Below are 17488 nucleotides of genomic sequence, written 5' to 3' on the forward strand. Positions count from 1 at the left end.
TTATCTGGGAGCGAGGAGAAAGGACCCATCTCCTAGAATACACAGTCCTGAAATAATTATTTAATCCCTCCTGCCCTCCTCCCCGCTGGAGAAAAGAATGTCTCAGCTTTGCTTTCCTTTTTTTTTTTTTTAAAGAACCGAGTTATATGGGAAAATATGTCCGAAAGACATTCTTGGCCTATCTCACACACACACACACACACACACACACACACACACACACACACACACACACACACACACACACACACACACACACACACACACACAACACACACACACACACACACACACACACACACACACACACACACACACACACACACACACACACACACAACACACACACACACACACACACACACACACACACACACACAATAGAAGGTCCCGAGAAGCTGACCGCTGAAGGTTGAGGTCAGAGATGCAAGGTCACACCATGAGCAAGTTTTCCTCCGTGAAGAATAGAGCGTCCTTGATGTAACACTAGCATACACTCTGACCTCAGGTCACTGTGATTGGTCCTAATGTGAACCAGAGCAGTCCACAGGCAGGTTGTATTCAATGTGACGATTATTAGGTGCAGTATTCCTCATCTCCTCTCCCCTCCCTCACCTCCTCCCCTCATCCCTGACCTTTTCTCTCCCTCTCGGAGTAATTACAGCGCGGCCTATCTGCACCTGGTCACTAATAAACCGCTCTCGTCCTCTTCTCTGTCTCCTTCTCCCTGCACTTCTGTCATCTCCTCCGCCCTGTTCGTCCATCCATCTCTTGATTTATCATTCCTGACAGTGTGGGGGGAAGAAGAGGGGGGAGAAAGGTGGAGAGTAACTTGTGAAGAAAGAAAGATGACAACAAGAAGGACACAAGGAGGGAGAAAGGGGGAGCCAGCCTGAAAGCAGCTCCGACAAAGCGGGAGAACAGACAGTTGAGAGGAGAAAAAAAAGTGGGGAGAAGAGAGCGGCAATCGACAGTGGCGGCTCTTAATTACGGCGCTGGGGCCAGCTTTATCAGAATCCCCTCACCTCGCTGCTCTTTGTCAGGGGGTATTAAGGAGTAGGACACACAATCAGGCTTTTCATTACGGCCCTACCGGCAGCACACACAAAGGACGGCTTTAACAGCTGCACTAAGGGACTCAGGTGGTGGTGGGGGTGAGGCGAGGGGAAGCAGAGGGACAAAGGTGGGATGAGAGGGAGGAGAAAAACAAGAGGATGAGGGTAAAGAGAGGGGGGATGCAGAGACAGGAGGAAGAGGGTAAGTGGAGAAAGGGTGACAAGATGTAGAAAAGAGGGAGAAAGGATGAAAGTCAGATAAAGGCATGGAGAGGGCCTGGTGTGTACAAATAAACAAAAACTGACATACAAATGTGATCTTCTCTGATTTCCTTCAGGTGACCCCTACCCTCTCCAGCTCATCCCCACAACCATGGCTGCTGCTGCTGCTGCGGCTGCCGCCACACCAGGCCTGGGACCCCTTCAACTCCAGGTAAGACTGCAGGACATCATGTCCATGACCACAACAATCAAAACTCTGGGAATGTCACACAAATATTCAATTTTCCTTTTCACTTGGGTGGTCCCATAACGAATAAATCCCCTGACAGTGTTGGGGTGCAGAGCTGTCACTGTCGGCCAAAGTGTGGACAGTGAAGTCATCTTAGCAAAACATGATCTCAATGATCAGAGCTCAAAAACCTCACAGAACTGACAAGTGTTAGCGTAGCCCTCGGCTCTGTCCGGCAGTATTCAGACTGACTGTCAGAGCTAATGTGTGGGTGAAGCTGAAGAGATCTCTTTCAGCAGCACAGAGGCAGCTTTGTGTGTGAAGTTAGCATCATGATCCAAATGATGGTCACATTTTGCACCTGGACGTTAGGCTTTAAATACCTCTCAGCTTTCAATTTACGATGTTGGATAACTTTTTTCCACTCTCATGTGTGCAGCTCCGCCTCTTATGTCATAATCATGTCTCATCCGCTTAATAAGCAAGAGAGCAGAAAGAGAGACAAAGCCTAAGAGGGGTAAAAAACAAAAACAGTCAACATCTGTTATGATGCTTTTAAGGAGGGTGAGCCTGACTTTGGTCCTCTTCCTGTCTGCACATTGTGGATAAGCGGCCTATTGCTCGTTAATCCCGACCCCACGATCACTGCTCGTACACTCACTCTCTCTCTCTCTCTCTCTCTCTCTCTGACACACACACGCACCTCACACACTTCCACTCATATCCACGTGGGCTTTGGGGCTCCACTCTCCCGGGGGTTAAGAGCCTGCGCGGGCGTCCCCCTGTGTGCCTGTCTGAAACACATTAACCTCCGGTGTGGGGCTCGGCCCCTGAACAGGCTGCACTTGGCCCTCATGTCTACTTGAAATGCATTATCATAAAATATGACATCTGAGCGAAGCAGCTGCCTTCACACACGTTTCTGTTGTACATCTTTTTCACTTACTGTACATACACAAGGGGAATGAGAGGTGAAATATGGGTTAAAGGTGAGGCAGAGTGTGTGTAATACATTTGCACCGGTCAGCCAAACGTGCTGCCCCATATGCTAGACACTGCAGGGAGAAAAGAATAAGTGTGTAATTCTATCATGGAGAACGGACCCCGCTGTCGTCACTGATTTCATTATAACCCGTGTGTTTGAGCACATTTCTGTGTTTAGCCCGAGAATAATGTCCTCTGTGCCGTTATCACTGCTTCAATCTAGCTGTCCATATGTTCCGCTGTGTTCAGACACACTCAATCTCCAGTTGAACGGCTTTGTCCACCTTGCAATTGGATTTTGTTTTTCACCAGCAGGGAGGGGTGAGAGGACACAAGTGCAAAAAAACATCTCACTAGCAGATTTCTTTCTTACAATCCTCTCAGACACACACACAGTCACACACACACACACACACACACACACACAAACAGTCACACACACACAGTCACACACACACACACACACACACACACACACACACAGTGGCACATTGAGATTAAGGCCTGTCAGAAAGAAACAGATTTGCCCAGGCTAACACAAGTACAGATGTCTCAATGTGGATGGATTTCCTTTGGGATCGTCTTTGCGCCCTCATTTGATGAGGTGTTTCTGCCGCCGAGACAAGACATGACAGTTAGTTTGGGCCTCAGGTCGCCACGGCAACACAGCGGTTTGGCAGGGAGGACACAAATGAACCCACTTAACCGAGACAAACACACACACACACACTCACAAACAAATAGAGATTGAAAATAAAAGATGTTCAGATAGAGAAGACAATGAAAATCCCAGTTGCATTCAGGAGCACATGGAAACATGCCGACAGATATGTCAGTTCAACATGGGAACACTTCAACTGAACACATACACACATAGTCAGTGTATACAGTTATTAATTTTACACACCCAACCAATGCTGGCCAAGATCTCTCATCCGTGCTATGTCATGATTTTCCTACATTTCTGCATTAAAATGTTGACTTTAACAAATACACCAAAAATTGCTTGAATTCAAAATACACACTTTTTAAAAAGGTGTTATAAGTCATAAGCAATTTTTTTAGTCCACACAAATAATAATGTAATCCTTAAATGAGGTACAAATATGTATTTATTGGAGTTTTAGTGATAAGCATCTCACATCTTAGAGTGGATGTCTCATCTCAAGCAATGAAAGGAAATAATTTAATCCAACCAAGGTCATGAACTTTGGATCCTCAGCACTTTCAAAAGGCTTTTATAGACTCACTTGGGATGGTGCTACAATGGGGCTAATGATGGCAGACACCATATTTGTAGTTTAAAGTTAAGATATTTTTAAACTGAACATGATGAACATGAACATTCAACTCAAGGTCAGAACAACTCTGAGAAGTATGAGTATAACAATCTGTGGGGTGATTTTATGGAATGGTTTGGAGCAGGAGTAGCACAAGCATAATTCAGTTTAAAAGGATGTACAGAAGCACTTTTTGGGAAAACGATGAGAATGAAGAGAGGTGATTGAAGATGAGAAATGATTGTATATGTGTGTATAAATGTAAGTAGGAATAACTTGCATAATGATTTAAAGGACAATCATTGATCAAGTAAGGGGTGGGAATTAATAAGCATTTGCTTCGTCCTGCTCCCTTTTGGACACACATGATTTATTATTATTATTATTAATATGAAGACTTTTTTTGTTGAATATATAAATATTATCATGAATGTGGATAAATACTGTATTTTAACAATACGGTATTCTGTTTTTCACATTTTTTATTTGTTATTTTTTTTAATCTGTTCGAAATAAAGATTCAAATGAAACATTGTCGAGATCTAAAAAAAACTGATGTGGATAAAGTTACTGTAGAACATTTCAATTATAAGCTGATAAAACAGCTGTATGTTAAAAACACAGTCACACATGTTCAGGTAAACGTTTCAACTATAAAGGGTTTTTGATATAATGCCAAACAATCTGTCAGAATCCCCTTCTCTCTCTGTGATTTGAAGAAGGCGCAGCGACGACACAATGGCTCTTACAGTGAACACACTGTGTAGAAGCTGTATGCATAGAAAGATTTAGATAAAAACTCTGAACAGCACAGATTTGAGTTAAGTGCAGTTCTTAGAAACATGTATTAATCTCTCAATGATGTAAAGCTCTTTACATGTGTAAAATATCTTTCATAGAAAATCAACAGAGTAGCTCTTACAGTCACAGAATCCTTTACAGATGCTTTTCAAGGCTTTCGAGTGTACAAGGTTGGCATTTAGCGTGTTAATCTGGGGGATGAGTGTGACATTGTGCATTAGAGCATGTTAATCTGGCTCCCTGTTGACCCTTGATATCATTGATATCATCCACAAATGGACTACGACGGACAGACAGAATAAAAAGAAAATGCACTCATCCGGGCAAGAGAGGGAGAGATTGGCAATAAAGGGGAAAAGGTACCAGAGAGGTATTTAGAAGGATGATCAGCTAAAGGGATAAACACAGAGAAATGGTGGGGAAAGAGGTAAGTGGAGGAGAAAAAGTGTGGATGTAAGTGAGAGATTAAATGTGTGTGTTTGTGTGTGTGGCATAAAGAGGGTCAATGGCACGGGTCAGGCATCATATGGAGAGGCAGATGTTGGAACATATTGTCCTGGATTACCACACTGTACACCGGAGAGATGGGCGGGCGAACAACGGACAGGCGGTCAGGGGGAGGGAGGGAGAGAAGGAGGGGGGGGGGGGGGGGGGGGGGGGTGATGAGGAAAAAACAGACAGGGACAGATGACAGAAGGTAAATGAGAAATCAATCGAGCAACTCGTTTCCCCACAAACCCTTATCTCAGGAGAGAAACAGTGCAGGGAAGCGTTTTCCCAGATGAGAGTATTGCTCCACCGTTGGTATCTTCTCGTTGGCCTTAACCCATAAGAACCTGGACCAATTTCTGGCTCAATAAAAATTAGTGGGAGCATAACACAGGTTGAATAGAGCACATAGAACACATGTCTAAAAAAAAAATCTAAATTCCACCACCAGATGACAGAGATCTGAAAAGTGACATCAGTGTCACTGCAGTCTTATTTGATTGTTAAATTAAATTATTAAATGTACAGTGTTTTCTGACATTTCTGACATTCCTGAGCACATTCCATTAACTCTGAAGCTTCCAAAGATGTTACCATAGGCATATTATGTATGGTTGGAAAGCTGAGAAGGAATGGAATCCATTTCAGATGACTTAGTCATGGTCAAACCATCTCAGAAAGAGCACAGAGAGAGAAAGGAGTATTTGCATTTTCCGATTGCCCCCAAAAGGGCCCGCATGCCATTATTGGCCCCAAAAGTGCCCCCACCAAACATCTCTACACCTAGGCATGCCATATGTTTTTTAACATCTACATTTCCCAAGGAACAATTATATCAAGTCCATTCCCCAAGGTCCATAAGACCTTCCCAGAAGGTGTTATCATCAAATAAAGGTCAAGTGGTGTCGCCAGAGCACCACACCTGCAGCAAGGGACTGATCATTAGTGCTCACCTGACTCACCTGTGTTGATAACGCAATTGCACTCTATTCAAAGACCATGTCCATGTCCCACACTGTCCTCAAGAGACAATACAATATGTATTATATCTATTATATGTAATATGCCATGTATTACTAGTGTAGAACAAGTGCCATTCATTCATTTTTCACACCAGGTGTCTGACATTTCAAACTCGACCAGGTGAGAGGTGGATCTTTGTCTGTTAGGTCAATGTCAATCTTCATTTGTCTAAAATTAATCAGACTGAGAATGTAGCTGACTTTTTATTTTTATCAACATCCAATGCCACTTGAATAATAAAAAAAACAATGTCCGGCTAGAAATTATTTCAGATCAACAGCAGGAAAAGTACAATCTGAACAATAAAAAACATGTTGCCTGGTAGATTTGGAACCATTTGGAACACGTGAAACAGAGTGTCAATAATCACCAGGAATATTTTTAATTCCACAACACCTAAATCTCAACAACTTCCCGTTCCTCTTCTCCTCCCAGTCATCCTACACTATCCTTTCCAAGCCTACTGCTGGCTGTTTAGAAATGGTAGCCTTTGAAGCAGTTTCTCTCTTCTGTGAAGCAGAGACGCACGTCGCATTTCTCACACAGGGTGGTGGTTGCATTTGTTTTGCAGACTGTGCAGCGGCCACGCTTGGTAGATTTCACGGGCCAGTGTCCAAAGTGGTCCTTACGGACATCATCAGGAACTCCAACACGGACTCTCTTTCTCGTGGGAGGTGCTGAAGGAGATGGAGTGTTCATGTCAAGTGATGGGCGCCCCCTTCTTGCCTGGATGAGGATGAGGCAAGTTGCCACCTCTGCCTGGAATCTTCTTAGATTCAGTGCTCTCTCACCGATCAGCTTGCAGTCGTTCTTGTAGATCAGCCACGCGTTGACCAGGGCTACCATGATGGTGTGCCAGAAGAGGTAGATGTACCATCTCCGTGATCTCATGTGGTATTTGTACCGGAGAAGGCATCTATCCATGAGATCCACCCCCCCCATGAAGGTGTTGTACTCTTTGACGACATTGGGCCGGATGACGTCAAGGAATGCCTTCTGGGGTTTGCTCCAGCGCCTAGCTTTGTATTGTGGTTCCACTGCTGTTTGAGAGGAGATCAAGGTGACAGGTCTGTTGTCATGCCACTTTACTATGGCCATGGACCCCTCTTTCTCCACCCGGCAATCGAAAGATCCTCTGCCTCTCTTGGCAAGACTCTTGTCATCCTCAAGCTGACATCCAGCCAGGCGATTGCTGCGGACTGTTCCTGTAATACATAAAGAATAAGACAAGATGAGTCAAAACTAGAAACAAAGGAGAATGAGACCATAGGTATGTTGTTATTACCTGTGTGTGTGTGTGTGTGTGTGTTTGTGTGTGTGTGCGTGTATGTATGTGTGTGTGTGTGTGTGTGTTACCTGTGTAGAAGATCTGCCGCTGACGAAGCTCTCGCACCAGTGCGGCTGAAGAGAAGAGGTTGTCGGCGAACACTTTGTAGTTCTGGCCTGATGGAAGAGTTTCACACAACTTGACGACCACATCTCCTCCCATTCCAAGTGTGGTTCTTTTCCCAGTGCCACCTTCATAGACCTGGAAATCACATAGGTTTCCGTCGGATGAGCAACGGGCCCAGATCTTGAATCCCCAGGGGTGGGGTTTGCCCTTCACATATTGCCTGATGGGGCAGCGCGTTCCTCTGAACGAGACCATCTGTTCATCGATGGAGTTGTGCTCCATCGGGGTGATCTGGAGACATTGTTTGCGGAACATGTCAAGCCATGGACGGATCTTCCAGCACTTATCCCCTTTTTGCCTGTTGGATGGAGCCTCGTTGTCGGTGAAGTGGAGAGATGTGAGGAGGGTCTGGAAACGGTCGCGTGACATGTTGTCAGCGACCATGCCAATCCTTGTGTCGTTTTCCCAGTAGACACGGTTTCCTGGAAGCTGGCAAAGTCCCATGCGCAGGTACATGCCGATTAGGATTTCCAGCTCCTTTACTGTGGTCTGCACGTTCTTGTGGGTGGCAGAGGTTTGAACGCTGTAGAGGTTGGTTTGCTCCATCATTGCCACAAGCATCTCATCTGTAATGAACCTCCTGAAGTACTGCAGGGGAGTGGGGAGCTCATCTGGAGGTTGGACCCTCTCTCCTTTGAAGGTGTGGTCTGGTGTTTCAAAAGCTTTTTTTCGCCATAAGAATCTTTCTTGGCCAGTAGAACGGTGGGATGCTGCAGTCGGAGGTTCTTCATTAGGAGGTTCTTCTCCCTCTGGTTGAGGTGGTTCCTCTTCCCCTATGTCGCTTTCCGACTCATATGGCTCCTCCTGATAATCAGGATCTAAGACAGGATCATCAAATTCATCCTCATCTTCATCCTCACCACCTAATCCCTCCACCTCACTTTCGTTTCCATCCAGGATTATTTCCAGGATCTTCTGGATGTCCTTGTCTCCATCCCACCTATTTTTCCTGTTCATCTAGAGAAGAAAATATGGAAAATAATCATGACTTTCAGCTGATGTTATCATGTAACGTTGGTAGCACTTTACCCTACAGCACGGTAATTATCATTTCCAGCTGTGAGGTAAAGTGCCACATGACGTTAGTCCTAAACCTGCCATGTTGTAGGTAGCTAGCTAGATAGTAGTATAAGTAACTAGTTATTACTAGTTATAGCTAGCTATATATATATATAATATAATAACAATATATTACTGAGTATAATTGAATTAAGTAAACTGATCAGATAATGACAAGTTTTCTAATTGTGACATATAGGTCACAACACTTATTTTTTTTACCAGTTTAGTCTAAATGCCTGCAGTGACGTCTATGTCACACACATATTTACTTGCTCTTTTACCACAGAATAACAAATAAAAAGTCTAAACAATGATTTATATTCGACAAACAACATGTTATCCAATATTTCAACCATAGGATTTGATGGATCTTACCTTTTATCCTCAGGATGGGCAGAGGGGCAAATTAGCTGGCAGACTGAAGTTAGCTTGTGGAGAAAACAGTCAGGAAAGGTGGCTGCTAATTGAACATGAGGTCATCCCAATGGTCACATGACCTTTCAGAAATGTGACTTGGGTGTCGCTTCAGGACTATATGAGTTGAAATTAAGGGTATACTTGAAGTGACACCCCTGCTACACCCTAAAATTGTGTGTGACATGCGCGTCACCTCAGGTTCTTATGGGTTAAGGCTGCTTGGAGTTGTAAGGAAAAGCCATTTTGTGATAACAGCGTGGGATCAATGCAAATCAATAGGCAGCAGTGATAGGCCACGATAGCTGGTCAAACTGCCTCACCACTTCCAAACACATAAATAAAATCTCTAATCAATTATTGGTGTGTTTTAATTACTTAAACATATTACTCTCAACATGTTGATGAGAAAACCAAACGTTCAGGATGCCGTTTTGAAGTAGTAGAAATATAAAAGTGAAAACTAACTTTCTTTGGTTCTGTTTTAAAGTTATTTTCAACCATTTAAAGCTGGCACAAAGAAAAATAACCGAAACACTTGAAAGGTTTGTTATTAAAGGAAAATAAAATGTCCTTGAGGCTGTGCCATAAAGGTATAAGGAAAGCAACTGTAATATAAACACTTTCCCACTGTATTCAGCTCGCTCTGTGGGTTGTTTTTACTTCATTTGTTGCTTGGTTCAATCACAAATCGTTACTCAGTTACTTACAAAAGAGACAGAATCAAAGGAGAAAATGCGAAGACAGGGTTTGTGTCCAATGTCTCTGACTCACTCTTTTTACACGTACTGATAAAAAACATCAGACAGACAGGAAGTCAGACAGACAAGAATCCATTGAGATCCATACAATAGTCCTCGGTGTCCATGTAAACAATAGAGCTCTGAAGCGCCGCTAACTCTCACAACAAAGACCGGGCGAGCTGGTAATCTGACTAAAGCTGCAGATTATTGACCAAGACTCACTCACACACACACACACCCACCCACCCACACACACACACAAACATGATCCCCCCTACTAAGATGACGAGAGACACAGTACAATCTCACTAATACCAAACAATCATTCTTGGAAAAACACTCAGTCACATATTACCTTTTTACTGTTTGTCAACGGGCTTCATTTATTCGCATTCACACACACAGAAACGCACACACAGAAATGGTGGGTTTCTGATCAGTAGACATACACACAAACACAAGCAGGTCTTAAAAAATACACACACACACACACACACACACACACACACACACACACACACACACACACACACACACACACACACACACACACACACACACACACACAACACACACACACACACACACACACACACACACACACACACACACACACACACACACACACACAGCTCAGCAGTATGCCTTGCCAGTGAGTGACATTTCAAATTCCTTAGTCCCATCCTTCATCTACGATTGCATTCCCCCACCCCTCGCTCATTGTGTTGCTTTGTGTGTGTGTGTGTGTGTGTGTGTGTGTGTGTGTGTGTGTGTGTGTGTGTGTGTGTGTGTGTGTGTGTGTGTTCGCTCCTCCGGTCTCCCCAAGGGGCTTTGCGCTGTCACTTCCTGTTTGTTGACATGCATGTCGTTGTGGCGACGCTCTGGGCGCGCTCTACAGTGCCCTCTGTGTGTGTGTGCAAGCATGTGTGTGTAAGAATTGTGTGTGTGTGTGTGTGTGTGTGTGTGTGTGTGTGTGTGTGTGTGTGTGTGTGTGTGTGTGTGTGTGTGTGTGTGTGTGTGTGTGTGTGTGTGTGTGTGTCATTGCTCGCCAGCCCATTGCGCGGGCTTTGAGTGACGGGAGCTGGCCTTGTAATGGAACTCAATTCACTCGGCAAATAAAGAGGCCTTTGAACCACTGGTCCGAATATGGCAGGACACACACACTCGCTCAGACACACACACCAACACACACACCCACTGCCTGTGGTCCCCTTGCTAGGGGGTTTGGCTGGTAGGGAAGGGCGGGTGAGGGGTGTTCATGCTCGGCTGCCCCCCCCCCCCACTCTCTCTTCCAGGAGCCACAGTGCGGCTAATTGAAGAGAAATGAGCGAGCGGAGGCTGATCTGATCTCAGTCTCCGCACCGCATTCACGTAACTCGCCAGAGCACGACCGATGTCCTGCTGATTTCCACAGCAGCAGCACCCTGCGTACTGTATGTACCTCAATTATTAGCGTCCCCCTCGGTGTCCATGACATCAGCTGAGCAGAGAGGAAACATCAACTCCTGATTTTTTCTTTTTTGAAGGATGACAACACACAAATGCAAGTGCATATGTAAAGCGTCCAGTGTTGAAGCTACTTTGCATTCATTTCTATATATAAATGCAGAAAGCAGTTCATCTTTTTACAAGGACATGTATCTTATTTAAGAGTAAACTAAAAGTTTGGGAAAGCAGTTAAAGCAATACAATACAGCAAGTCACTGTTTCAGTGTTGGACAGTGAATAGTGTTGTTGCCACATGTGAGTGAGAGTCAAGTTATTTCAAATTCAAATATGAGTTTGTTCCAAAAACGACTTCTTTGTCTTGAGTGTGTGCTGCCAATTTGAATGTCTCCTCTTTTTTCTTGTTTGTATAAAAAAGATAAATGTCTTTATTTAAGATAGCAGAGGAGAGCAGGAGCTAATGTGGCTGTCAAGACAGATAGAGCGAGGTACAGACAGACAGAGAGAGAGAGAGATAGCAGTGACAGCATCTCTTCCCTGTCCATTTGCATAAACCAGCCTTTGTTTGACGCCGGTGGCCGGCAGCCAAGCACCAACAGAAGGACGGAAGTTAAACTAAAAAAAACAAAAAAGGATGGTCCTTTTCCAGAAAAATCTTCCACCAGAAATAAATGATAACAATTATAACTATTCAAAAAAAACAACACATCAGTTACTTCTCGCTAAACAACCGTTCTGCTGCTCTTCAGAGGAGGGAATAACAATTCGGGGAAAACAAAACAGCGTCTTAGAGATTTGTTTTAGCCGACATGAAAGTAATTGCAGGAGGATTTTTAAGACGGAAGACAGAAAGAATTGTTTATGAACATTGAAGCTCCTTCCAAATTGTGAATATTATGCTGTGTGTGTCTGCCGTGTAAATACTGGCCAGAGACTGTTTTGTGTTATACAATGGTATTGCATAAATATTCCCGAGTATGTTCACACCATAGCAGCTCAAGCCATAATGCCTTTATTTAATTGGAAATTAATTAAATACATAAATAAGAATAGAGGAAAACGTTTTTTTTTGTTCCGCACAGCAGTTATTGAATCAGTTCATCTTTATATTTGACTATTTTATAGCGTTCTTGTGTGTTTTTGCATCTTATTGTCAGCACGCTAAAAACTTTGCAGGGGCAAAAGACACTTGGCATGTCCCATCTGGCATAAAGCTTCACAAATGTCCCTCTATCTCTATTTTCCTTCTCCATCATCACTTTTTTTCACCTTGAGCGAGAGCCGGGCGTGACCTCGATAGACGGAATGTTTTCCCTTTCTCCCACGATGCACCTGGAGGGGACATGGCCGTCTCTGGGCCTGTCAGAGAGGCTGTTAGCGCTTCTCCCATGGGGGGAGGGGGGGGAGGCTGACAGTAGAGATGTCCCTCTCTCTCTCTCTGTCACACAAACAGGCCGGGCCACTAATGGCCTCTTCTTCCAGAGCTTTTTAGCCGCCGTCTTCTTTTTTGTTGTGCTTTCGAGTATTCATTTATTCATGTTGTCCCTTTCTTCTCCTTTTTCCCCCCCTCCCCTCTCTTTTACCCCTCTTCTTTTCTTGCTATGCCCCCCCTCCCCCCCACCTTGACTCCTGCCTGTCTCTCTGTCTCTCTACCTGTCTGTCTGCAGCAGTTGTATGCAGCTCAGCTGGCAGCCATGCAGGTTTCCCCGGGGGCCAAGCAGCACGGAGGCAGCCTGCCACCCCAAGGCAGTATGGGCACCCACTCCCCCCCCACCAACACACACTCACAGAGCGACAAGGGCCGTAACTCCCCGCTACCGAACAAAAAGGTAAGAGAAATCCAAGAGTGTGTGTGTGTGTGTGTGTGTGTGTGTGTGTGTGTGTGTGTGTGTGTGTGTGTGTGTGTGTGTGTGTGTGTGTGTGTGTGTGTGTGTGTGTGTGTGTGTGTGTGTGTGTGTGTGTGTGTGTGTGTGTGTGTTTAATAATAGAAAAGTCAGTGGATTGGTGCATTACTTGGCTCACAAGCTTGGGTGTCCAATATTAGTCAATTATGTTGAATCAAAAAGAAATTCCAGGTAGAAAATGACTTGAAAAGACTATAGGCTAAACATTTTTATTTAATACAAATTAACCATTAAACAGCGCAACATTCTTGTCAGAGATTTGACCTGTCATATTCTTTTATTTAAACATAAAGAGGCAAAATTACAAAATTGGAGTTCTTTTGAAAGCCAATTAAAAAATTCTATCTGTGCTGGCAATTTGTTTAAAATTAGAATATAGTTTTGGACAAATATTGACATAAATGACTCGAGCAGTTGAACTGTGCACACATTGGCCTTTCTAGTGTTACGACAGAGACCGAGAGAGTGATTGTGCATGAGTCTGAAATGTTTGTCCACGCTTGTCCCAGGTTGCATCCCGAGTCTTGTCCTTTTTCCACCAATCAAACAAGTGTCAGAGCAACGGTCAGCTCCTCATACTAATGCATGCCTTGGTACAACTTGTCTCTGACAAAACTCACTGTGACTCTGCAAATCAAACAGCTGAACTTTTATCACTAACCTCCAGCTGGGTCAGTATGGCCGCGCTGGATTTGAGGATGTATTGCTGTTTGTGCCGTTTTCTCGGCTGGCCGCACAACGGGGCTGAGGAGAAGTCTTGTGTCCAACCAAGTGGAATTCTATGAATATCTGGTCAGCCGTTGTGGCCCTGACCCCCACACACACACATAAACACACACACACACAGAACCAACATGCCCCTGCCATCATCTGTCCACCCTCGGACCCCCTCACAAGTGTAGTGGCCATTCCCAAATCAACACAGAGACACACACACATGGGATAAGACTTCTGTGTGTAATAATAGGACAACACTCAAAATCAGAGATTGACAATTCGATTTATTTGAACATAGTTTCCAATATTTTCCTATTTTCACCTCGTCTTTTCTCTCCTCTCCTTTTATTTCCTCCCTTCTCCTTTCCTTATTTCCTTTAACTTCTCCATCCTTCTTCATCAATCTCTTTTTTGCCCCTTGTTATGGACCTATGTTAACCCCAATGTCCACAGACACACACACACAACATACGTTCAGGACTAGCCCATGGCCCAGACTAAAGCATGCGGTTGACCCCGGGGCTTGCACCCCTGCTTCCTTGTCCATCATCCCCTCCCTTCACACCCACACACACACACTATTCCGCCCAACCGACACACTCCTCTTATTACCATATATATGGAGTTGGGTTGAGGGGCAAGTGCTGCGGCCTGTGGTGGAGGGGAAGTGGGGAGGCGTGGCCCCACATGGCCCCCCGACAGGCCCAATGGAGCCAAACTGGCCGATTGAACGCAGCCCTGCTTTGGTGTTTGTGAACAAACTTCAGACTAGAGTTTTGTAGCATTTTATATATATATTTCTTTCAATCTCAGTCTGTCTTACTTTTTTAATTTCTTTCATCCAGACTGACCACTGCAGCACTCCAACACTCTCTTTTCCTCTCAGTGTGAGTGACATGTATATTTCAGAGGTGTGCTCCCCCTGTGGGCTCTATCTCAGGTCTCTAGTCATTTAGACACGCGCTGCCTGCCTCTGCTCACAGCTGTTTGGACTCAGGCACACAACGCTTAAGTGCTTTACCCTCGGGTGAGACACGCACACACACAGCCGTGCGCAAACGCACACATGCATACACAGGTGTTGAAGAAGACACCATGCCAAATAGTCCCTACACAGACGCACACACATAGCCATGCACAAATCACTGCAGCATACATTCAGCAGCTTTCTTATACGCAAGAGTGGACGTAGGCAGGCATGCATACAGATCCATACAATAGTGCGATTCAAATTGTGCACCATATGTAGACCATTCGCTGACATGCAGTCACACACACGCAGTGGCCAGTCACATTTACTTAGGCACTGTACACATGATGACCTTTTTATTCAACCTTTTATTTCTACACTAAATCAAAAAATAGTGTGGCCATGTTTAGTATCTTTCTTAATGAGAATAACCTCTAAAAGCATGACTTTTATTGCTGCAGAGTAGCTTTACATGGGAGTATTATAACAAGTATTCAAGTCATTTCCATCTATTGGATAAGAGTATGAACAAGTGCCAACAAGCCTACTCTAATGAGGGAGAATAAAACAATCAGTCTAGACTTTCAAGGTAAAGTCACGTCAACACATCGGTTTTCTCCAAATTAGTAGAAAATGTGAAGTGCATTCACGTACTTGAGGAGTAAGTGTTTGAATCGGTGCCACCTAGTGTGAGGAACGGTGTCAAATCTGCCTCTTCTGTCTGCTGTCTGAGAGAATTAGATATGACAATATAATTAATATCCAAACAGTCACTTACAGCTAGAAGGGAAGAAGAGAGGAGGAAACAGAGAGGAGGAGAGACAGAGAGATGAAAGGAGGGAGGAACACGTTGGGGTCCTGACATAGTTGTTGTAGCACACACACCTTAACACACACAGGAGCCTGCCCATGATGAATTGCAGAGGCACACACACTTGTCCTGTTAATTGAACCATCAGCCCCAGTGATAAGATGCAGAGCCCTGATGTCGCTTTCACATGTCGGCATCCACAGAAGTGAAATACAGCCCACACACACACACACACACACACTCACACTATCTCTCCCCTCCTGCTTCCTCCCTGTCCCTCTGGCTCTCGTTGTCACTCTGCATGTTTTCGGTCTCAAAGCTGGAGACTGTTTCATCAGCCAAGAGAGACACAAAAGCAATTGTATTAATTCAAGATTCCAGGGCTTTCAGAGGCTTTAGAGGCCTCATACACACTCACACAGACTCACACACACACGCACACACACACGCACGTTGCCATGAGATTTAGAGCTTGTTGAACAATGTCTCACAGTGACACACACACATAAACAACTCGGTCCAAGCCTCTCAGCTCCACTGTCTAAACTAATTCCTCCACACTGGCATAATGCAGGTTGGCCACCTTCCCACCATAGGATTTGGCTTGGCGCGGAGAGGAAACTCCCCCCATCCACTGTACAAGAGGCGGAGGCATTATCTATTTGTAATAAATATCGTTCCCAGCCAAAGCCCACCATAATATGGGTCAGGATTGAGAAGATCCCTCTCAGTTCTTCTCTCCTCCTTTCTCTCCTCTTCTTCTCCGGCCCATTGTCTCACTCAAGGCATCTTTGGGGGTCCTCCGTCTATTTAGAAAGACCCCCCTAATGAAGGACAATCCGGTTAGGCCTCATCGCACACACACACAAAGTGGTGATCGCACACACGCATAGGCACGTACACATGTAGGGGCTTAATTGGAAGGGCTTAATTGAGTTGTGTGGGGCTCATAAGGCTTAGAACGACTCAAGGAGTGGGAATCAGGGAAAGTCGGCCTTAATGAGTGGGTATACCACACACACACACACACACACACACACACACACACACACACACACACACACACACACACACACACACACACACACACACACACACACACACACACACACACACACACACACACACACACACACACACACACACACACACACACACACACACACACACACACACAGTACTAGCTCCTTGGATCCAACTGTATGGTGATTCTTCTCCGCCTAAGCAGCAATTAGACTAATGACCATAAAATAAAATAATGTCTCTATTCTAAGGTTTAAATGTAGCCACAATAGGGCACACCTGTAATGCTTAGCACTTGGTTTTATGAAATCTAAACCCAGGAATAATGAATATATTATTGTAATAAAACAAAAGAATGCAAACGGTTTTTCTAAATAGACATAAACACCATTGTGCATATTTACTGGCGGGCCCATTAGGCTGTCCCCGGCCCCGTGTTGGGTCTGCCTTTTAATTGAGGAGTTTTAATTACACAGAGTGGTCTGTATACAGCTGGCCCCAGGGCGATCTAATTCCTTCCTTCCCGTCATGTGACCCTCCAAAACTCCCATTGATTGGATTAGATCATCAGCAGGGGTGGTGTTGTCATGACAATTAACGAGATAACAGCCCTCGGCGTCGAGCGGTGGTCCACATGCCGATTCATTTAGGGGCCCTCTGTCTAGAGGGTCACAATTTGAGGTTATTGCTGTGTGCGCACATGCTTGGATTTTGATGCACTTAGTTATACATATGACTATTGTTGGCACCAAAAGCATGGACCGAAAAAAACAGCTACTTTACAAGTTATTGATTGGTTCCTGGGAATGTGCGCGTGTGTCTTTGAAGCAGAAAGTGCTGCTTCGCATTGCCCTTCACACAC

The 17488-nt window shown here is 44.6% G+C and overlaps 2 protein-coding genes across 2 annotated transcripts in view; one reads left to right on the top strand and one right to left on the bottom strand.

Annotated features, from left to right (window-relative positions):
* Positions 1–17488, top strand: part of sox5 (SRY-box transcription factor 5) — an 81263-nt gene that overhangs the window by 50490 nt on the left and 13285 nt on the right. Inside the window, exons 7-9 of the mRNA XM_079655684.1 lie at positions 1143–1257; positions 1394–1488; positions 12869–13030. Of these exons, the coding sequence (XP_079511810.1) occupies positions 1143–1257; positions 1394–1488; positions 12869–13030 (372 nt within the window). The remainder of the gene's footprint in view (positions 1–1142; positions 1258–1393; positions 1489–12868; positions 13031–17488) is intronic.
* Positions 6210–9223, bottom strand: LOC307022586 (piggyBac transposable element-derived protein 3-like). The gene is made up of 3 exons (XM_079655427.1): positions 8974–9223; positions 7440–8493; positions 6210–7288 (listed from the first exon to the last, which is right to left on the bottom strand). Exons 2-3 carry the CDS (start codon positions 8491–8493, stop codon positions 6558–6560), a joined length of 1785 nt encoding a protein of 594 aa, XP_079511553.1. The 5' UTR covers positions 8974–9223; the 3' UTR covers positions 6210–6557.

This window comes from Notothenia rossii, assembly GCF_949606895.1.
Source record: "Notothenia rossii genome assembly, chromosome: 10".
NCBI lineage: Eukaryota > Metazoa > Chordata > Actinopteri > Perciformes > Nototheniidae > Notothenia > Notothenia rossii.